At 38.4% G+C, this 23175-nt stretch overlaps 1 protein-coding gene across 1 annotated transcript in view; it reads left to right on the forward strand.

The window, feature by feature from the left end:
* Nucleotides 1-8502, forward strand: part of LOC141405746 (uncharacterized) — a 126875-nt gene extending 118373 nt beyond the window's left edge. The window contains exon 9 of the mRNA XM_073990416.1: nucleotides 7725-8502. Within this exon, the coding sequence (XP_073846517.1) occupies nucleotides 7725-8474 (750 nt within the window). The 3' untranslated portion in view covers nucleotides 8475-8502. The remainder of the gene's footprint in view (nucleotides 1-7724) is intronic.
* The last annotated feature ends 14673 nt before the right edge of the window (nucleotides 8503-23175 follow it).

Here is a 23175-nt window from a genome sequence, read left to right on the forward strand (position 1 = left end):
CATTAAGAAAGGGTCTTAAGAAGCACCCTTTCATTCAGAAAGGGTCTTAAGAAGCACCCTTTCATTCAGAAACGGTCTTAAGAAGCACCCTTTCATTCAGAAAGGGTCTTAAGAAGCACCGTTTCATTCAGAAAGGGTCCTAAGAAGCACCCTTTCATTCAGAAAGGGTCCTAAGAAGCACCCTTTCATTCAGAAAGTGTCTTAAGAAGCACCCTTTCATTCAGAAAGGGTCTTAAGTAGCACCCTTTCATTCAGAAAGGGTCTTAAGAAGCACCCTTTCATTCAGAAAGGGTCTTAAGTAGCACCCTTTCATTCAGAAAGGGTCTTAAGAAGCACCCTTTCTTTCAGAAAGGGACTATAGAAGCACCCTTTCTTTCAGAAAGGGACCATAGAAGCACCCTTTATTTCAGAAAGGGACTATAGAAGAACCCTTTCTTTCAGAAAGGGTCTATAGAAGCACCCTTTATTTCAGAAAGGGACTATAGAAGAACCTTTTCTTTCAGAAAGGGTCTATAGAAGCACCCTTTCCTTTTGAAAGGGTCTATAGAAGCACCCTTTCCTTTTGAAAGGGTCTATGGAAGCACCCTTTCCTTTTGAAAGGGTCTATAGAAGCACCCTTTCATTCAGAAAGGGTCTATAGAAGCACCCTTTCATTCAGAAAGGGTCTTAAGAAGCACCCTTTCATTCAGAAAGGGTCTTAAGAAGCACCCTTTCATACAGAAAGGGTCTTAAGAAGCACCCTTTCATTCAGAAAGGGTCTTAAGAAGCACCCTTTCATTCAGAAAGGGTCTTAAGAAGCACCCTTTCATTCAGAAAGGGTCTTAAGTAGCACCCTTTCATTCAGAAAGGGTCTTAAGAAGCACCCTTTCATTCAGAAAGGGTCTATAGAAGCACCCTTTCATTCAGAAAGGGTCTATAGAAGCACCCTTTCATTCAGAAAGGGTCTATAGAAGCACCCTTTCTTTCAGAAAGGGACTATAGAAGCACCCTTTCTTTCAGAAAGGGACTATAGAAGCACCCTTTCTTTCAGAAAGGGACTATAGAAGCACCCTTTATTTCAGAAAGGGTCTATAGAAGCACCCTTTCCTTTTGAAAGGGTCTATAGAAGCACCCTTTCATTCAGAAAGGGTCTATAGAAGCACCCTTTCATTCAGAAAGGGTCTTAAGAAGCACCCTTTCATTCAGAAAGGGTCTTAAGAAGCACCCTTTCATTCAGAAAGGGTCTTAAGAAGCACCCTTTCATACAGAAAGGGTCTTAAGAAGCACCCTTTCATTCAGAAACGGTCTTAAGAAGCACCCTTTCATTCAGAAAGGGTCTTAAGAAGCACCCTTTCATTCAGAAAGGGTCTTAAGAAGCACCCTTTCATTCAGAAAGGGTCTTAAGAAGCACCCTTTCATTCAGAAAGGGTCTTAAGAAGCACCCTTTCATTCAGAAAGGGTCTTAAGAAGCACCCTTTCATTCAGAAAGGGTCTTAAGAAGCACCCTTTCAGTCAGAAAGGGTCTTAAGAATCACCTTTTCATTCAGAAAGGATCTTAAGAAGCACCCTTTCATTCAGAAAGGGTCTTAAGAAGCACCCTTTCATTCAGAAAGGGTCCTAAGAAGCACCCTTTCATTCAGAAAGGGTCCTAAGAAGCACCCATTCATTCAGAAAGTGTCTTAAGAAGCACCCTTTCATTCAGAAAGGGTCTAAGCACCCTTTCATGCAGAAAGGGTCTAAGCACCCTTTCATTCAGAAAGGGTCCTAAGAAGCACCCATTCATTCAGAAAGTGTCTTAAGAAGCACCCTTTCATTCAGAAAGGGTCTAAGCACCCTTTCATGCAGAAAGGGTCTAAGCACCCTTTCATTCAGAAAGGGTCTATAGAAGCACCTTTTCATTCAGAAAGGGTCTGTAGAAGCACCCTTTCATTCAGAAAGGGTCTATAGAAGCACCCTTTCATTCAGAAAGGGTCTATAGAAGCACCCTTTCATTCAGAAAGGGTCTATAGAAGCACCCTTTCATTCAGAAAGGGTCTATAGAAGCACCCTTTCATTCAGAAAGGGTCTATAGAAGCACCCTTTCATTCAGAAAGGGTCTATAGAAGCACCCTTTCATTCAGAAAGGGTCTATAGAAGCACCCTTTCATTCAGAAAGGGTCTATAGAAGCACCCTTTCATTCAGAAAGGGTCTATAGAAGCACCCTTTCATTCAGAAAGGGTCTATAGAAGCACCCTTTCATTCAGAAAGGGTCTATAGAAGCACCCTTTCATTCAGAAAGGGTCTATAGAAGCACCCTTTCATTCAGAAAGGGTCTATAGAAGCACCCTTTCATTCAGAAAGGGTCTATAGAAGCACCCTTTCATTCAGAAAGGGTCTATAGAAGCACCCTTTCATTCAGAAAGGGTCTATAGAAGCACCCTTTCATTCAGAAAGGGTCTATAGAAGCACCCTTTCATTCAGAAAGGGTCTATAGAAGCACCCTTTCATTCAGAAAGGGTCTATAGAAGCACCCTTTCATTCAGAAAGGGTCTATAGAAGCACCCTTTCATTCAGAAAGGGTCTATAGAAGCACCCTTTCATTCAGAAAGGGTCTATAGAAGCACCCTTTCATTCAGAAAGGGTCTATAGAAGCGCCCTTTAATTCAGAAAGGGTCTATAGAAGCATCCTTTAATTCAGAAAGGGTCTATAGAAGCACCCTTTCATTCAGAAAGGGTCTATAGAAGCACCCTTTAATTCAGAAAGGGTCTATAGAAGCACCCTTTCATTCAGAAAGGGTATATAGAAGCACCCTTTCATTCAGAAAGGGTCTATAGAAGCACCCTTTCATTCAGAAAGGGTCTATAGAAGCACCCTTTCATTCAGAAAGGGTCTATAGAAGCACCCTTTCATTCAGAAAGGGTCTATAGAAGCACCCTTTCATTCAGAAAGGGTCTATAGAAGCACCCTTTCATTCAGAAAGGGTCTATAGAAGCACCCTTTCATTCAGAAAGGGTCTATAGAAGCACCCTTTCATTCAGAAAGGGTCTATAGAAGCACCCTTTCATTCAGAAAGGGTCTATAGAAGCACCCTTTCATTCAGAAAGGGTCTATAGAAGCACCCTTTCATTCAGAAAGGGTCTATAGAAGCACCCTTTCATTCAGAAAGGGTCTATAGAAGCACCCTTTCATTCAGAAAGGGTCTATAGAAGCACCCTTTCATTCAGAAAGGGTCTATAGAAGCACCCTTTCATTCAGAAAGGGTCTATAGAAGCACCCTTTCATTCAGAAAGGGTCTATAGAAGCACCCTTTCATTCAGAAAGGGTCTATAGAAGCACCCTTTCATTCAGAAAGGGTCTATAGAAGCACCCTTTCATTCAGAAAGGGTCTATAGAAGCACCCTTTCATTCAGAAAGGGTCTATAGAAGCACCCTTTCATTCAGAAAGGGTCTATAGAAGCACCCTTTCATTCAGAAAGGGTCTATAGAAGCGCCCTTTAATTCAGAAAGGGTCTATAGAAGCATCCTTTAATTCAGAAAGGGTCTATAGAAGCACCCTTTCATTCAGAAAGGGTCTATAGAAGCACCCTTTAATTCAGAAAGGGTCTATAGAAGCACCCTTTCATTCAGAAAGGGTATATAGAAGCACCCTTTCATTCAGAAAGGGTCTATAGAAGCACCCTTTCATTCAGAAAGGGTCTATAGAAGCACCCTTTCATTCAGAAAGGGTCTATAGAAGCACCCTTTCATTCAGAAAGGGTCTATAGAAGCACCCTTTCATTCAGAAAGGGACTATAGAAGCACCCTTTCTTTCAGAAAGGGACTATAGAAGCACCCTTTCTTTCTGAAAGGGACTATAGAAGCACCCTTTCTTTCAGAAAGGGACTATAGAAGCACCCTTTATTTCAGAAAGGGTCTATAGAAGCACCCTTTCCTTTTGAAAGGGTCTATAGAAGCACCCTTTCATTCAGAAAGGGTCTATAGAAGCACCCTTTCATTCAGAAAGGGTCTTAAGAAGCACCCTTTCATTCAGAAAGGGTCTTAAGAAGCACCCTTTCATTCAGAAAGGGTCTTAAGAAGCACCCTTTCATACAGAAAGGGTCTTAAGAAGCACCCTTTCATTCAGAAACGGTCTTAAGAAGCACCCTTTCATTCAGAAAGGGTCTTAAGAAGCACCCTTTCATTCAGAAAGGGTCTTAAGAAGCACCCTTTCATTCAGAAAGGGTCTTAAGAAGCACCCTTTCATTCAGAAAGGGTCTTAAGAAGCACCCTTTCATTCAGAAAGGGTCTTAAGAAGCACCCTTTCATTCAGAAAGGGTCTTAAGAAGCACCCTTTCATTCAGAAAGGGTCTTAAGAAGCACCCTTTCATTCAGAAAGGGTCTTAAGAAGCACCCTTTCATTCAGAAAGGGTCTTAAGAAGCACCCTTTCATTCAGAAAGGGTCTTAAGAAGCACCCTTTCATTCAGAAAGGGTCTTAAGAAGCACCCTTTCATTGAGAAAGGGTCTTAAGAAGCACCCTTTCATTCAGAAAGGGTCTTAAGAAGCACCCTTTCAGTCAGAAAGGGTCTTAAGAATCACCTTTTCATTCAGAAAGGATCTTAAGAAGCACCCTTTCATTCAGAAAGGGTCTTAAGAAGCACCCTTTCATTCAGAAAGGGTCCTAAGAAGCACCCATTCATTCAGAAAGTGTCTTAAGAAGCACCCTTTCATTCAGAAAGGGTCTAAGCACCCTTTCATGCAGAAAGGGTCTAAGCACCCTTTCATTCAGAAAGGGTCTATAGAAGCACCTTTTCATTCAGAAAGGGTCTATAGAAGCACCCTTTCATTCAGAAAGGGTCTATAGAAGCACCCTTTCATTCAGAAAGGGTCTATAGAAGCACCCTTTCATTCAGAAAGGGTCTATAGAAGCACCCTTTCATTCAGAAAGGGTCTATAGAAGCACCCTTTCATTCAGAAAGGGTCTATAGAAGCACCCTTTCATTCAGAAAGGGTCTATAGAAGCACCCTTTCATTCAGAAAGGGTCTATAGAAGCACCCTTTCATTCAGAAAGGGTCTATAGAAGCACCCTTTCATTCAGAAAGGGTCTATAGAAGCACCCTTTCATTCAGAAAGGGTCTATAGAAGCACCCTTTCATTCAGAAAGGGTCTATAGAAGCACCCTTTCATTCAGAAAGGGTCTATAGAAGCACCCTTTCATTCAGAAAGGGTCTATAGAAGCACCCTTTCATTCAGAAAGGGTCTATAGAAGCACCCTTTCATTCAGAAAGGGTCTATAGAAGCACCCTTTCATTCAGAAAGGGTCTATAGAAGCACCCTTTCATTCAGAAAGGGTCTATAGAAGCACCCTTTCATTCAGAAAGGGTCTATAGAAGCACCCTTTCATTCAGAAAGGGTCTATAGAAGCCCCTTTCATTCAGAAAGGGTCTATAGAAGCACCCTTTCATTCAGAAAGGGTCTATAGAAGCACCCTTTCATTCAGAAAGGGTCTATAGAAGCACCCTTTCATTCAGAAAGGGTCTATAGAAGCACCCTTTCATTCAGAAAGGGTCTATTGAAGCGCCCTTTAATTCAGAAAGGGTCTATAGAAGCATCCTTTAATTCAGAAAGGGTCTATAGAAGCACCCTTTCATTCAGAAAGGGTCTATAGAAGCACCCTTTCATTCAGAAAGGGTCTATAGAAGCACCCTTTTATTCAGAAAGGGTCTATAGAAGCACCCTTTCATTCAGAAAGGGTCTATAGAAGCACCCTTTCATTCAGAAAGGGTCTATAGAAGCACCCTTTCATTCAGAAAGGGTCTATAGAAGCACCCTTTCATTCAGAAAGGGACTATAGAAGCACCCTTTCTTTCAGAAAGGGACTATAGAAGCACCCTTTCTTTCTGAAAGGGACTATAGAAGCACCCTTTCTTTCAGAAAGGGACTATAGAAGCACCCTTTCTTTCAGAAAGGAACTATAGAAGCACCCTTTCTTTCAGAAAGGGACTATAGAAGCACCCTTTCCTTTTGAAAGGGACTATAGAAGCACCCTTTCCTTTTGAAAGGGACTGTAGAAGCACCCTTTTCTTTTGAAAGGGACTATAGAAGCACCCTTTCCTTTTGAAAGGGACTATAGAAGCACCCTTTCCTTTTGAAAGGGACTATAGAAGCACCCTTTCCTTTTGAAAGGGACTATAGAAGCACCCTTTGCTTTTGAAAGGGACTATAGAAGCACCCTCTCCTTTTGAAAGGGACTATAGAAGCACCCTTCCCTTTTGAAAGGGACTATAGAAGCACCCTTTCCTTTTGAAAGGGACTATAGAAGCACCCTTTCCTTTTGAAAGGGACTATAGAAGCACCCTTCCCTTTTGAAAGGGACTATAGAAGCACCCTTTCCTTCTGAAAGGGTCTACAGAAGCACCCTTTCTTTCAGATAGCGTCTATAGGAGAAGCCTTTCTTTCAGATAGCGTCTATAGGAGAAGCCTTTCATTCAGGGATGGTCCATAAAATCGCCTTTTCTTCGGAAAGGGTCCGTAAAAGCACCATTTCCTTTGAAAAGAGTCTTGAGAACCACCCTTTCGTTTAGAATGGGTCTATAGAAGCATCCTTTCATTCAAAAAGGGTCTTTGGAAGCAACCTTTCTTTCAGAAACGTTCTAAATTAAGGCAATCTGGATGACTGATTTTTCCTTTTGGTAACCTGCAATTCACCTAAAATTCAGCCTGGCTGAATAGAGGTTTCCTTTAGGTAACCTGCAATTCAGCCTGGCTGAATGAGGTTTAATTGAGGTAACCTGCAATTCAGCCTGGCTGAATGAGGTTTCCTTTAGGTAACCTGCAATTCAGCCTGGCTGAATGAGGTTTCCTTTAGGTAACCTGCAATTCAGCCTGGCTGAATGAGGTTTCCTTTAGGTAACCTGCAATTCAGCCTGGCTGAATGAGGTTTCCTTTAGGTAACCTGCAATTCAGCCTGGCTGAATGAGGTTTCCTTTAGGTAACCTGCAATTCAGCCTGGCTGAATGAGGTATTCTTTGGGTAACCTGCAATTCAGCCTGGCTGAATGAGGTTTCCTTTAGGTAACCTGCACTTCAGCCTGGCTGAAATAGGTAACCAGCAATTCAGCTTGGCTGAATGAGGTTTTCTTTGGGTAACCTGCAATTCAGCATGGCTGAATGAGGTTCCTTTAGGTAACCTGCACTTCAGCCTGGCTGAAATAGGTTTCCTTTAGGTAACCTACAATTCAGCCTGGTTGAATAGGATTTCCTTTAGATAATAAGCAATTCAGCCTGGTTGAATAGAGGTTTCCTTTAGATAATAAGCAATTCGGCCTGGATGAATAGAGGTTTCCTTTAGGTAAACTATAATTCAGCCTGTCTGAATAGAGGTTTCCTATAGGTAACCTATAATTCAGCCTGGCTGAATAGAGGTTTCCTTTAGGTAACCTATAATTCAGCCTGGCTGAATAGAGGTTTCCTTTGGGTAACCGCGAATTCAGCTGCAATTCAGCCTGGTTTATTAGCCTGGCTGAATAGAGGTTTCCTTAGGCAACCTGCAATTCAGCCTGGTTTATTAGCCTGGCTGAATAGTGGTTTCCTCTAGGTAGCCCAAAATTCAGCCTGGCTGAATAGAGGTTTCCTTTGGGTAACCTGCAATTCAGCCTGGCTGAATAAAGTTTTCTATAGTGAATTTTCCTCTTATCAATAGCTTTACAATTTTTAATTCTAATATTACCCTTGTTGTTGGTTAATTCACCCTCTTTTGCCTTTCTTTTCCTTTTTCTGTTTTACAGTGTAAACGTCAAGAAGATACGCCGGAAAGTAAATCACCATGTTGTCACATAAATTCCGATTTAGAAATTACCACTTTGCCAATGCCACCAGAACCGCCAACATCACGACCACCACAGAATAGTGGTGGTGGCAAAGGCCATCTATCATCCGGCAAAACAGCATCTGTGCTGGGCATTTGCGCCCGTGGTCGCAGCAACAGCCTTAATCGCAGCTCTTCGTTTCACATCAAGAGCGGTCTCCACTCCCACCACACGCATATGCGGCCCGACATCGAAGGTCTCTCGGAAAAGTATTGGGGTGAAATATTAGAGCGTACCGTCAGCTCGAACAGCCTACATGCAGCCATGCAAAAATCTGTCTATGGCCCATCGGCCATGCATGCGCCCTATCATCATGCCTATCATCCGCCCACACCGCCCAGCAACACCATGACAACATCCTTTAGCAAACACAGCGATCTAAATCTTCACATAACAGAACAGGATGATGTTCTAGTGGATTCGGGTAATACTGGCCTAACTGCTGCCATGTCTGCTGGTGATCTCAATAAATTCTCAACATCTGAACCCAAGCTGTACAATCCTCAGCAGCATCATGATGATGACTACGACCATGATGAGGCAACACATTGTGCCAAAACGAAAGCCAATACAGAGGCAAATCGTGCACTGGGAGTTGTCACCAACGCCGGTGGTGGTGGTGGACAACACTTGAACATGGCACGACAGGGTACTATACCGGATATTTAGTACGCAGAGGATGTGATACAAGCAAATACAAAATCCCAAAATGCTTGTAAAATGGCTTTGGCATCAAGTTGCGGCATGGGCAACGTGGCTAACATCACGGGTGGTTGTAGTGGAAATGGAGGCGGAGTTGATGTTTCTGGTGACATTTGTGCGGTTAAAAAGTTCTTGACCATTTCCCGCAATCCTTGCCACAATCCAACAGCATCTTTTATGCCTCACTTACGCAAATCAGCCACATTGACACGTTCGCGTCCCCGGCCATCAATGCCATGTCTGCGTCACAGTAAGTTTTTGAGTAGGAGTACCATTTTAACAAGTGCCGCTGGCAGTAACAGCAACAACTACTTCTCACCATCAGCAGGAAGTCACTTTAACCCATCAACGACAACAACACCAACACCGAAAGTACCACCGAAATTTGTGGCCATTGCTGTGCCTTTGGCTGAATACCGGAAATGAAATAAAACTTCGTTGACAGCCATTGCGACAACCATGACTTTTCGCTGACCTCACGTCCCTCAACCATCATCATCCAACTGGCCCTTCATAAGGGAAAATTCCTCATTTTAAACGCATTTTTTTCGTTGGGTTATTGTTGTTGTAGTTGTTGCAATATACGTTCATTCTTCCATTGGATTCCTATTCAAAATCCTGACGGCATTTTTGGTTTGTTTTTTTTTTTTTTGTTTGTTTTTTTCTTTCGTTCCATTTGTTTCCAAGTTATGTTTATTTTCTGGAATTTACTTGTCCGCAAAAGGCGGACAGACAAATGGACTGACTGATGGAGGGACATTTTGAAGTTTTTTTCTTGTTCAGTTTCTATGTGTTCGCGTTTTCTTCTGCCATATCAGTATGTAAATATGTATGTATGTAAATGTAACAGGACTTTTTGTAACAATGTGTGTGTGCGTGTATTACTGTAGAGCCGCGAAGCAAATTTATATAGAAATGTAAATGTATATATGTGTGTGTATGATCTGTAAGCTAAAATATGTGTATGGGGAAGTTTATTAAAGTCTGCAAAGTGGTAGCAAGAGTGGGGATGTATAATAGGGTGGGTAAAATACAAAAAATGAGACGAAAAAAGAAATTTTTGTTTTTGTTTTGAGAAAAATTGTGTTTTATACAAACTCTGATAGAAAATCTGAAATCTAGACGGGCAGAATAAAGCTTTCCATAGGTAAACTTCAATTCAGCCTGGCTAAATGAGATTTCTTTTAGTTAAACTTCAATTCAGCCTGGCTGAATAGAGGTTTCCTTTAGGTAAACTTTAATTCAGCCTGGCTGAATAGAGGTTTCCTTTAGGTCATCTTCAATTCAGCCTGGCTGAATGAGGGTTTCTTTAGGTGAACATCAATTCACCCTGGCTGAATGAGGTTTCCTTTAGGTAAACTTCAATTCAGCCTGGCTGAATGAGGTTTCCTTTAGGTAAACTTCAATTCAGCCTGGCTGAATGAGGTTTCCTTTAGGTAAACTTCAATTCAGACTGGTTGAATGAGGTTTCTTTTAGGTTAGCTTCAATTCAGCCCGGCTGAATAGAGGTTTCCCATAGGTAAACTTCAGTTCAGCCTGGCTGAATGAGGTTTCCTTTATGTAAACTTCAATTCAGTCTGGCTGAATAGAGGTTTCCTTTAGGTAAACTTCAGTTCAGCCTGCCTGAATGAGGTTTCCTTTATGTAAACTTCAATTCAGCCTGGCTGAATGAGCTTTCCTTTAGGTAAATTTCAATTTAGCCTTTTTCGTTTAGGTAAGCTTCAATTCAGCCTGGCTGAATGAGGTTTCCATTAGGTAAACTTCAATTCAGCCTAGCTGAATAAAGGTTTCCTTTAGGTAAACTTCAATTCAGCCCGGCTGAATAAAGGTTTCCTTTAGGTAAACTTCAATTCAGCCCGGCTGAATAGAGGTTTCCTTTAGGTAAACTTCAATTCAGCCCGGCTGAATAGAGGTTTCCTTTAGGTAAACTTCAATTCAGCCCGGCTGAATAGAGGTTTCCTTTAGGTAAACTTCAATTCAGCCCGGCTGAATAGAGGTTTCCTTTAGGTAAACTTCAATTCAGCCTGGATGAATGAGGTTTCCTTTAGGTAAACTTCAATTCAGCCTTCAACTTCAATTCAATGGTTGAATAGATTTTTTCATAGGAAATTTCGAAATTAACTTGGCTTAAAGTTCCTTAACTCATCAGTTGGTGTGGTTGTAGACCAAGACGTGAGCTGTTAGTGCAACCTATGTGACCCACTTTAATGTACATTGCTATTTGCTTATGAGTTAATTAAAATTTCTGTTTTATTGGGATCACAGGACTATTTGAATTATGCAAAATAAATATTGATACAATTTTATAATAAACAAAGGACGAAGGAAGTGGCCGCAGATGGTGTGTGGGAAACCAAAACGAAGGATGTTTAATTTTGATCCTTAAAATGTTTTGACAATTTCATGAAGCAATTATACTTTAAATATAGGTTATGTAATTAACTGGAGCATTTTAAAATAATTTAATATCCAAAAGAAGTATTTTGTTGCGTATAAATAATGACAACAATTATACGCCCATAGGATCCTCATGTAGGGGAAGGTTGTTTTATGAACAATGGTTGCTTTCTTTGGACCTGTGAATTTTTATTCCAAAGTTTTTTTTGCTATTATATTGCTATATAAATTTTCTTGTTATGTCTTCTATGGCCCAAACAATGACCTTCAATAAACCTAGCAATAAAATGTTCTGTGACGTATAATTGCTGACGCTACTAATACGCCATATGGGCTAACATTGTCAAACTAAATATTACTTACTTACTTAGTTGGCCCATTACAGAATATTTGTTCCATAGACCGAACTAAGAAAAGATCTCCATTCCTCTCTGTTTTTCGCTTGACTTTTTGGAATACCGCGCCTTTCCATTTCTTCATCCACTTGTTTGCTCCATCGAAGCTTAGGCCTGCCGATTCTGCGTGCACCGCCATGTGGCATGTATTCATACGCCTTTTTAGCGGGTTCATCATCGCTCATTCTCATGATATGGTCTAGCCAATGCAATCGTTGCATCTCGATATGTTTAACTATATTTATGTCTTTGTATAGCTGATATAGCTCGTGGTTCATACGACGTCGATATTCACCGTCAACGCAAATCGGCCCGTAGATCTTTCGAAGAATTTTCCTCTCAGACACACCAAGCACTGCCTTATCTGCTTGCGCAAGTACCCATGCTTCGGAGCCATACATTAGCACGGGTAGTATCAGCGTTTTGTATAGTGTTATTTTTGTTTGACGAGATGTGGCTTTGTTTTTAAATTGCTTACTTAGACCATAGTAGCATCTGTTGGCCAATACAATTCTTCTTCTTATTTCACAACTGATGTTGTTTGTTGTGTTTATGGCAGTGCCGAGGTAGACGAAGTCTTTAACTACCTCAAAATTATAGGTACCAACTTCTACGGTTGGTCCGAGCTCTATGGACGCTTTGCGCGTCGACACCATCAATTTGGTCTTTTCGCCGTTTACCGCCAGACCCACTTTCGCAGATTCTGCTTCGACCTTCCTAAAGGTATCAGTTACTTCCTTTACTGATCGTCCCATGATGTCTATGTCATCAGTATAGGCAAGTAACATATGGCTATTGGTGTAAATTGTGCCATTTCTTTTGACATTTGCATCTCGTATTACCTTTTCCAGCAAAATGTTGAATAGGTCACACGAAAGGCTGTGACCTCTTTTGGTACAAAATTCTTCGGAGAGGTTCTTTCCAATTTTAACTGAGGACCTAGTATCAGTTAGAGTCATCTTACAAAGCCGGATGAGCTTTGCGGGAATACCAAATTCAGACATTGCATGGAATACCTTTGATCGGAGGGGACTGTCGAATGCTGCTTTATAATCGACAAAAAGGTGAAATATGTCGATCTGCATCTCTTGGGTCTTCTCTAGGATTTGCCGCAGGGTAAATATCTGGTCAATGGTGGACTTGCCAGGTCTAAAGCCACATTGGTATGGTCCAATTATTTCGTTGACCATTGGCTTTAGTCGTTCGCAAAATATCCCTGACACTATCTTATAGGCAATAGGGAGTAGACTTATGCCCCTATAGTTAGAGCATACAGTCTTATCTCCTTTCTTGTGGACGGGACATAGGATGCTCAGGTTCCAATCGTCGGGTACGCGTTCTTCCTGCCAGATGGTGCTATCTAGCTGATGCATACACCTTATCAGCGCGTCGCCTCCGGTTTTAAACAGCTCGGCTGGTAAGCCATCGGCTCCTGCTGCTTTATTATTCTTCAGCCGGTTGATTGCTGTTTTTACCTCATCTTGGCCGGGCGGTATACATTCAATACCGTCGTCTTCGCTGCTATTGGATACCAACGGTTTTGAAAAATGTTCTTTCCATATCCTGAGTACACTATCTGTATCAGTTACCAAATTACTTTTCTGGTCTCTACAGGAGGATGTGCCTGTCCCAAAGCCATCAGTTTGATGCTTGACTCTTTGGTAGAATTTTCGGACTTCATTCTGGCTCCTGTACATCTCGATTTTTTCACACTCCCGCTTTTCCATTTCTCTCTTTTTCTTGCGGAAAAGCCGTTTCTCTTCTCTCCTTTTCTCCCGATATCTCTCTCGCGCGCTACGCGTTGCTACTGATTGTAAAGTAGCTCTATATGCCCCATTTTTCTCTTCGGTAGCAGCACGACACTCCTGGTCATACCATGAATTCCTTTGTGGAGGTCTCTGGAATCCAAGTATGGATTTTGCGGCTGTTTGCATGGAGTGGGCAATATGTTGCCATTGTGTTGTTATGTTATCGGGACAAGGAGTGCTCGCGTTAAGCAATTGTGCTAGTTGAGTGGAATATGCTGTGGCTATCTGTTGTGTTTGCAGCCTATCGATGTCCAACTTCCGCGTTGAGTCTGTTCGTGCTTTATTTGCAACGTTTAGACGGGTACGTACCTTTGCTGCAGCAAGGTAGTGGTCCGAATCAATGTTTGCGCCTCGGAACGATCGTACATCCAACACGCTGGATGAATGTCTTCCATCTATTACAACATGATCAATTTGATTACTTGTTCTTTGATCTGGAGACAGCCAGGTGCCCTTATGAATATCGAGATGATTAAATCTGGTACTGCTAACTACCATGTTTTTTGCAGCTGCAAAGTCTATCAGCCTCATACCATTGTCAGATGTTTCACTGTGGAGACTGAATTTCCCGACTGTTGGGCCAAAGATATTCTCCTTTCCAATTTTGGCATTAAAATCGCCTAGAATGATTTTAATGTCATGGGCAGGGCAACGGTCATATGTTTCTTCTAAATATTAATCAGTTCAAACTAAATATTAATCAGTTCAATGTTGCAAGCAGATGTCTTCCCTGCATATTTTGTTAGAATTGAAAAGCCATCTATTAGAGCTTTTTTATATAGAAACATTTTAAGAAGAAGTCTTTTTAACAGATCTTTAGCACGTCGTCTACTATGGAATGAGGGGATGAGACCTATTAAGAAGTTATTTTGCATAACAAACCCTTTAGGAAGTAGTTTTTCATACAGAGAATCCCCGACCCTCTTATAATTGCCTTTTTGTGGTCTTTTGTTAATACAAAATCCTTTTGGTATGTCTTCTCTGGACCCAATAATGACCTTCTATGAACCTAACAATGGAACCCTTTGTGACGTATAATTGCTGACGCTGCTTATACGCCATATAGTCAAACTAAATATTAATCATTTCCTTTTTGGCTAGCAGAAGTCTTACCTACTTATTTTTTCGAATTAAAGACCCATCTATGAGATTATCTGTATTTACGAAAACCTGAGGAGAACTTTCAAGTAAAGAAGTCCTTTTTAGCCAGTCTTCTACGCATAAAAATAAGATAAGACGTAACTGAGAAAGACCTATACACATAACAAACCCATTTAGGAGGTCTTCTTCTTACACTTTACCTCTTTTTATAGAGGACTCTGCATTCAAGGTACATTTATTTGCATGTGTAGAAGATTTAAATTCAGTAGTAGAAAATTATTTATTAAATATCCTTTGTTTAAAAGACACCTCTTCTATGGGTAACGTAAAATTTTCTGCACTCCCTTAAAAAATCTAGACGTATAAATGACAGTGAATTGTTCTTTGGCATTGGCTATGTCAAACAGAACATTAAATAGTCAACTTTTTTCGAGCGAATATCTTCTCTAAATCTATTTTCGAATCAAAGACCCCTATATTCAATATTCTGTGTATAGGAAAATTTTGGGAGGACTTCCAAGTATAGAAGTCCTTTTCATCTGGCCCTCAGCGTATCAAAGAAAAAGAAGAGACATAATTAGAAATACATCTACGCATAGCAAAGCCTGTTCGAAAGTATCCAATTTGCAGTAGATCTATTTTTGCTAGAAATTTTGTTCTGCGTAAAATAAATTGTATATTTATAGAATATCTCTTTAGCAGATATTTTACATATAGAATACGCGTTTAGGTGGCCTTCTGCTTATAGAAGAATCCTATATCCAGAGATCATCTGTCTTTAAAAGAATGCTTTATAATTTTTTCTTGTATAGCAGACAACTCTGAAAACTATTCGTGTTTGTATAGAAAAATCGATCTATAGACGTTCTCTTTGAAAGATCTTAAATTTCCTTAAAGGGCCCTTAGGGAGATCTTCTGTGAATTTGGGACCCTTTCTGATTGTCTTCTATGGGTAAATAGACATTTGGCCGGTCTTTTGTGAATAGGATTTTTTCAGTTCTGTGCCTATAATTGAAAATAAAGTGCTGTGTGGCGTATAATTACTGACACTACTAATACGCAATATGGTCTAACTATGTCAAAATAAATATTAATCAGTTCTTTTTTGGCAAGCAGATGCCTTCTTTGCAATTTCTTTTCGAATCAAATGTACCTTTATGCCTTATTCTGTTTATACGAAACACTTAGGATTATTTCCAAGTATAATAGTTCTCTTGAACTTGTTTTTTCATGTATAACAGAAGAAGATAAAAACCAGTTAGGCAGTGTTCCTATTGCAGTAGATCTATTTTTGTACCGAGGACCCCTATAGAAAGTCTATTCTGAGAAGATGAGATGTTCATATGTATAGAAAATCTCCTTAGGATATATTTTATGTATAGATGACCTTTAAGAAGATATTTGGGGTATAGAAGAACTCTATAAGAGATAATGAGACCTTTAAAAGAACGCTGTATTAAATCTTCTTTGTATAGTAGATAACTCTGGACATTATACTTCATTATATAGAAAGTCAATATATAGACGGTTTCTTTAGGAGGTCGATAATGTACTTAACGGGTCGTTAGGGAGTTTTTCTATGAATATGATACCTTTTGTATCGTCTTCTATGGTTAGATAGATCTTTGATAGTTATTTTGTGAATAGGAAAAACTTTTTCAGTTTCGAACAAATTTCTATGCGTATAGCTGAGGTGAGGTGTATAATGAGGTGCTCGGTGGCGTATAATAACTGACGATACTAATACGCAATATGGGCTAAATATAAATGTTAGGCAGATACAGGGAGAAAAGGAGAGAGGAGAAACGTCTTTTCCGCAGGAAAAAGAGAGAGATGGAAAAGCGGGAGTGTGAAAAAATCGAGATGTACAGGAGCCAGAATGAAGTCCGAAAATTCTACCAAAGAGTCAAGCATCAAACTGATGGCTTTGGGACAGGCACATCCTCCTGTAGAGACCAGAAAAGTAATTTGGTAACTGATACAGATAGTGTACTCAGGATATGGAAAGAACATTTTTCAAAACCGTTGGTATCCAATAGCAGCGAAGACGACGGTATTGAATGTATACCGCCCAGCCAAGATGAGTTAAAGACAGCAATAAATAGGCTGAAGAATAATAAGGCAGCAGGAGCAGGACCTAAAGCCTATGGTCAACGAGATAATTGGACCATACCAATGCGGCTTTACACCTGGCAAGTCCACCATTCACCAGATATTTACCCTGCGGCAAATCCTGGAGAAGACCCAAGAGTTGCAGATCGACACCTACCACCTTTTTGATTATAAAGCAGCCTTCGACAGCCCGCTGTGTTCAAAGGTATTCCAAGCCATGTCTGAATTTGGTATCCCCGCAAAGCTCATCCGGCTTTGTAAAATGACTTTAACTGACACGAGGTCCTCTGTTAAAATAGGAAAGAACCTCTCCGAAGAGTTTGGTACCAAAAGAGGTTTCAGACAAGGAGACAGCCTTTCGTGTGATCTCTTTAACATCCTGCTGGAAAAGGTTATACGAGAGGCAAACGTCAAAAGAAGTGGCACAATCTACACCAATAGTCACATGTTACTTGTTTATGCTGATGATATAGACATCATGGGACGATCAGTAAAAGAAGTAATTGATACCTTTATAAAGGTCGAAGGAGAATCTGCTAAAGTGGGTCTGGCGGTAAACGGTGAGAAGACCAAGTTGATGGTGTCGACGCGTAATGCGTCCATTGAGCTCGGACCGACTGTTGAAGTTGGTTCCTATAATATTGAGGTTGTAAAAGTCTTCGTCTACCTCGGCACCTCCGTAAACAGAACAAACGACATCAGTTGTGAAATAAAAAGAAGAATTGTATTGGCCAACAGATGCTACTTTGGTTTAAGTAAGCAGTTTAAAAACAAAGCCACATCTCGTCAAACAAAAATAACGCTCTACAAAACACTGATACTACCAGTGCTGATGTATGGCTCCGAAGCATGGGTACTTGCGCAAGCAGATATGGCAGTGCTTGGTGTGTTTGAGAGAAAAATTCTTCGAAAGATCTACGGACCAATCTGCGTTGACGGTGAATATCGACGTCGCATGAACCACGAGCTGTATCTGCTATACAACAACATCAATATTGTTAAACGTATCGAGATGCAGCGATTGCGTTGGCTAGGCCATATAATAAGAATGACCGATGATGAACCCGCTAAAAAGGCGTATACATACGGACCGCTTGGCGGTGCTTGCAGAATTGGCATAGATGGCGCAAACAAGTGGATGATGAGATGAAAAGGCGCGGTTTTCCAGAGTGCGAAGCAACAAATAGAGAGAAATGGAGATCTTTTCTTAGTTCGGCCTATGGAACAACTGTTCTGTAATGTAAGTAAGTAAGTGTTTATCTTGCCGTAGATATCTATGTGAACCGATGGCACCTATAGAAAGTCTATTCTGCGCAAATAGCATTTTCATATGTATAGAAGGTCTTTTAGGATATATTTTTTTGTATAGGGAACTATTTTAGAAGATGTTCGATAAGAGATGATGTGACTTTTAGAAAAACGCTATATGAAATCTTCTTTGTATAGCAGACAAATCTGGAAATTATTCTTCTTTGCATAAAAAATCTATATATAGACTGCATCTTTGGAAGGTCTTCTATGTCCTTTAGGGGTCTTTAGAGAGATCTGCTATAAATATGAAATCTTTTTGTATTGTTTAATGGTTAGATATCCATTTGGCACAAAAGTCTCTATGGGGGTCTTTAAAGTCTTCCTCTATGCTCATATTCATAGAAGAAGTCCTTTAAGACCCTTTTGGATTGCTTTAAATTGGTATATAGCCCTTTGGCAGATCTTTTGTGTACAGGCAAACAACATTTTTCAGTTCCGAACAAATTTTTATGTGTACAATTGAAAACGAAGTGCTCTGTGGCGTATAATTACTGATGTTAATTATACGCAGTATGGATTTATTATCTCAAATAAAACATTAATCAGTTTAATTTGTGCAGGCAGATGTCTTCTCTACATATATTTTTGCGAACGAAGTAATCTGTTTATAGGAAAACTCTACGATGACTTCCAAGTATGTAAATTCTACGTATAAAAAATAAAATAATACTACATGAGAAAGACTTCTATGGTAGATCTTTGAGTGTTGAATGTGTTGTACAGAGGACCCCTTCGGGATGTCTACTCTACAGAGAAGACACATTTATATTTATAGAATATCTCTGTAAGAGATTTTTTGTCCATATATAGAAGAGTATTTGAGGATGTCTTATGTGTTTAGAAGAACTCTTTATGAAATTCTATGTATAGAATATCCATGTATAGACGAAAGCTTTGGGGGAACTTCTGTGTTCAAATGACCCCTTCAGCAGGTTTTTTTTTTTGAATAAAAACCCCTTTCGATGGTTCCTTTGATAGGTCTTCTGTGGATAAGGTAATATTTTCCACAGTTCATAACAAATGAGCAATGAAGTCATCTGTTGCGTATAATTGCTGACGCTACTTATACGCCATATGGTCCAATTACGAAAAATTAAATTTTAATCGGTTAAATTTTTGCAAGCAATTGTCTTCTCTTGATATTTTTTGAATCAAAGGCCCTGTAGGAGGTATCATACATATGTATGTAAACAGTAATATTTATAAAGTGTTCTTTATATAGGAGACACTTCTGGAAATTTTTTTTGTAAACACGGTCCATTTTTGGAGTAGTTCCATGTTTAGAGGGGCCCTTAATGAAAATGTCTGTTCTTCCTTGGAAAAGTGTTCTATGAATAGGGCAAATTCTTTTGCGGTTTCTAAAAAAATTTTATGCTTTAATGACAATGAGGTGTTCTGTGGCGTATAATTACTGACGTTACTCATACACAATATGGGCTTGCTGATACATTCTCTATTATTTTTTCCGAATTAAAAACCCCTATATGCGGCATCCTGTGTTAAGGATAACAAATCTGTTAGAAAGTCTTTGAGTGGGATACATTTATACGTACATATCGACAACTCCAAATAATAGTATGCTAAGTCTGAAAAGTGAGTTTTGCAGGAGAAGCTCTCAAAGTTTACAGTTTTCTTTGACCTTCACTACTATTTTGAGTAAACATTTGTTTATAACTTCTGTTCGGATTGACCGATCATTACCAAAATTTGACAGAATTTTAGTTAAAGGACGTAAAATGTAAAAATGTAAAGAACTTGAAAACATGCTAAGTCGACTTAGCATAATATTGTTTGGAGGCGTCGATATGTATAGAGGAGTTTTCCTTATGAATATAAGTCCCTTTAAAAATGTATGTGCTTAGGTGAACTTGTTATGAAAAGTTCTAAGTATAGAAGATACTGATAGAAATTCTCGGCCCTTAAACAGGTCTTCTGTTGATTGAAACCCATTTGAGAAGACTTCTATATATAAGTTCTTTTAGCTGGCTAACAGTAGTCGGATCATTTTTCAAAACTAAAAACTTCTACGTTTCTTCTAACCCCTTAACCCTCGTCCTTCACAATAGGGTTTGTTTTAATAGAGCTACGATTGTACCCTATAGACTGATAGATCCTAAAGAAATATTTTTCGATCACCACCAAACACTACAGGTCTGTTGGGAAATAATGGCTACTTTGATCGTATAATTTTTATGCTTTAATTTTAACTTCAATACTGGAATTCTGTGGAGTGACGCAAAAAGTGTATTTTCACAGGGAAATCTTCCGAAAGGAGAATATTACCAAGTGCGAAACATTTAGTGTAGTGGTTTGTGATGACAATTTCTCTGACATTAATTTTCATTTGTAATAACCTTCTGATCATTCAGCTCCAAAAATAAATACAACAAAAAGAGAATATTTTCCTTTGAGCAAGTGAATCTCCAATCATTAAGCATACAAACGACAATGCGGTGCTCCATGGCGTATAATTGCCGACGGCACTTATACGCCATATGGGACAAACTCAATGTTTTTTCTTTACATATTTTTTTCGAATCAAAACATATATACAAAATTGTGATTTTTATTGAATTTAAAAATAATCAAAATAAAATGTTCTCACACAAAACAAATGTTTTGTGAAATGCAAATGAAAATATAGATTATTGTACTATAAGAATAAAATCAAAAACAATATATAGATAGTTAACATTAGTTATAATATAAATAATATATGTGGATATGAAATAAATAAAATATAGAAATTTAACTGATGTAGTTTAAAGAAAAACAAGAAGAAAAATCTTTATAACAAGGTTTCGTTTTGTTTTTATTTTAAACAAAAAACTTAGTAGATAATATGGACGATTTCGGTTGAAAAATGTGTAATCAGACAGAAATCGTCTGCTAAAAAAATAATTTTGTAAAAACAATTCTTTAACTGATAAATAAATTTAAAAATCCATACTTAAACTAAATGTGCACTTAAAATAACATTAAACTAAAACAGACCATTATATAAAATAAATATAAATAACTAAGAAATATATTTTATTTGCCATCGATATGAATCGAAAATGCATTAAACCAAAATCAAAGAAACAACAACAAAAACAACTATGCAACAAATGTAAAATGATTCTAGGATTCTAAATGTTAGCCATAGTTCAAGTGAATTTTGATTTTAATTTTCGTAATTAAGTTCTTCCTGATTTTAACCTAGCCTAGCATAGAATTATTTTAATAATTATGATGTGAAAGTTAAAAATAGAGTAAAATAATTGTAAACACACAAATGAATGGTCTTAGCTAAGATGAATATGAAGGGAAGAAATCAATAAAATTATAACAAAAAATATATATAAAAGAAAAATGTTAAAAACAGGTTTTGTTTTTATTTCTAAGGAAAAATGGCAAATATTTAAAAAATGAATGGTAAGTAAAGAATATAAAACGTCATTTGTTATGAATATTTGTAAGTCATAATTTTCCCTTTAAGCAACAATGATTTGCTTTGCAAAAATAAAAATAATTGAAAATTTTGCCTATTAGGGCGAAGATAATTTTAATATTAAGTTTAATTAATTTATTAGGCAACGATAAATTAATTAAAATTAATATTAAAATAATCATTGTCCTGAAAATTTTCTAATAAATAAAAATCAACTTGAGCTAGGCTTGGTTTTGAACCATCGCCCTTGAAAAATACATGAAAAAGTGTTGTCACGGCGGGGTAGCGTTCAGAGCCAAACTTATAACTTCCAAAGGCTGCGCTAAGCCTTTGCCATGGAAGCCATACAATGAATGGACGGATATGTGTCTTTGTAAAAAACAAATTACATTTGAAAGAGGAAAAGTTCCATGACAGCGAAGCAGCTCCACAGCCGATATGTCTAATGATCCTCTACCAAAGGCGAAACATGTCACATAGTGGTGGTTATGTGGGTTTGAATATGCGGCGTTCCTTTTTCACATGCAAAGAAAGTCATCGGTCATTAAGCTCGATTCCAACGAGAAATAAATTAAAAATAAAAATAATTTAATTATAAACCTAATGACGTATGCATTATGTCAACACTCATACCTTTAGATGTCCAACTAGAAAATTAAGTTCATTTAGGAGGTGTTCTACTTAGAATAAATAGCTTTTTGTAGACTCTTTTTTTTAAGAATAAGGCATATTTCTATGCTCAGAAAATTCCTTTAGAAATTTGTTTTTTTTTATCTGCAGAAGAACCGTTTGTGAATTTCTTTGTATATACAAGAACTCTAGAATTAGGTCGAACTTAGTCTTTAGTCATTTACCAGATATGACTTAAGCAAGAATGACATGCTTCTTATGTGTCGAGGCCTTTAGTAATTTTTTATATTCTGGATGGTCTTCTATGGATAGAAAACCCTTTGGGAGATAACATGTTCCGCAGTTTTTTTAAACATTTTTACGCGTATAAACGACAATGGAGTGCTCTGCGGCGTATAATTACCGACACTACTTATACGCCATGAGGGATTACTATCTTAAACTAAATATCAATCAGGATATTTTTTGTAAGTTTATGTCTTCTCTATATATTTTTCTGTCGAGTCAATATACCTATATGAGGTAGGTGAAAACTTTAGATGGGCTTCCCTGTATAGAAGGGGACGTCTTCTAGGTATAAAAGAAGAAGATAGAACTCAATTAAACACACTTTTATCCAGAACGAGCCCTGCTAGCAAGTTTTTGAGTGGACAGACCTTTTTCTGTACAGGAGACGGCCTTTTAGAACGTCTTCTTATCGACAGAAGAAACATTTATATTTGGTTGAGATTCCTTTAGGGTATGATTTTATGTATAGGAGTCCCATTTATATAGAAAAATAGTATATAGAAAAAATATTTAGGATGTTTTCTCTATTTAATAGATCTATTTATGAAATTGTTGAACACACATCTGCAAGTTCTTCATCTTTGTATAAAAAATCCATGTATAGGCGACCATTTTGGGAGATTTTTTTTGTTTAAAGAAGTGTTCTATGAATGCAGGTACCTTTTGGATAATCTTCTATTGATACAAAGCTCTATGTGAGGTTTCTATGCACTGTCCATAACAGATACATAATCAAATGTGTATAATGCTTTAGAAGTCCTCTGTGGCGTATAATTGCTGACGCTACTTATACGCCATACGGGTCAACCATGTCAAACCAAATAACAACAATTTCAATTTGCAATCAGATGTCTTCTCTGTGTATTTTTTCGAATATCAGACAAATTGTATTGTGAAGTCTTTTTCTGACAGAGTACCACCTTTAGGAAGTCTATTTTGCTAAGAAGGCTTATTTATATGTACTGTATATGTATCTCTATGGGGTATATATGTATGGAACACCCCTTTATGAGGTCTGTTGTGTAAAGAAGAATTCTATAGGAGGTCTTCTGGGTTAAACAACTTTTGTAAGAAACCTTATTTGTATATGAGACACATTTTTAACTTTTTTTCTCCCCTATCTCCCCTTTTCGAGGTCTTCAATGTTTCGAGGAGGTGTTCTACGAATACAATACCCTTTTGTCTTCTATGGA

This window comes from Musca autumnalis, unplaced genomic scaffold (assembly GCF_047663935.1).
Source record: "Musca autumnalis isolate F117 unplaced genomic scaffold, ASM4766393v1 scaffold_5, whole genome shotgun sequence".
NCBI classification, from domain to species: Eukaryota; Metazoa; Arthropoda; class Insecta; order Diptera; family Muscidae; genus Musca; species Musca autumnalis.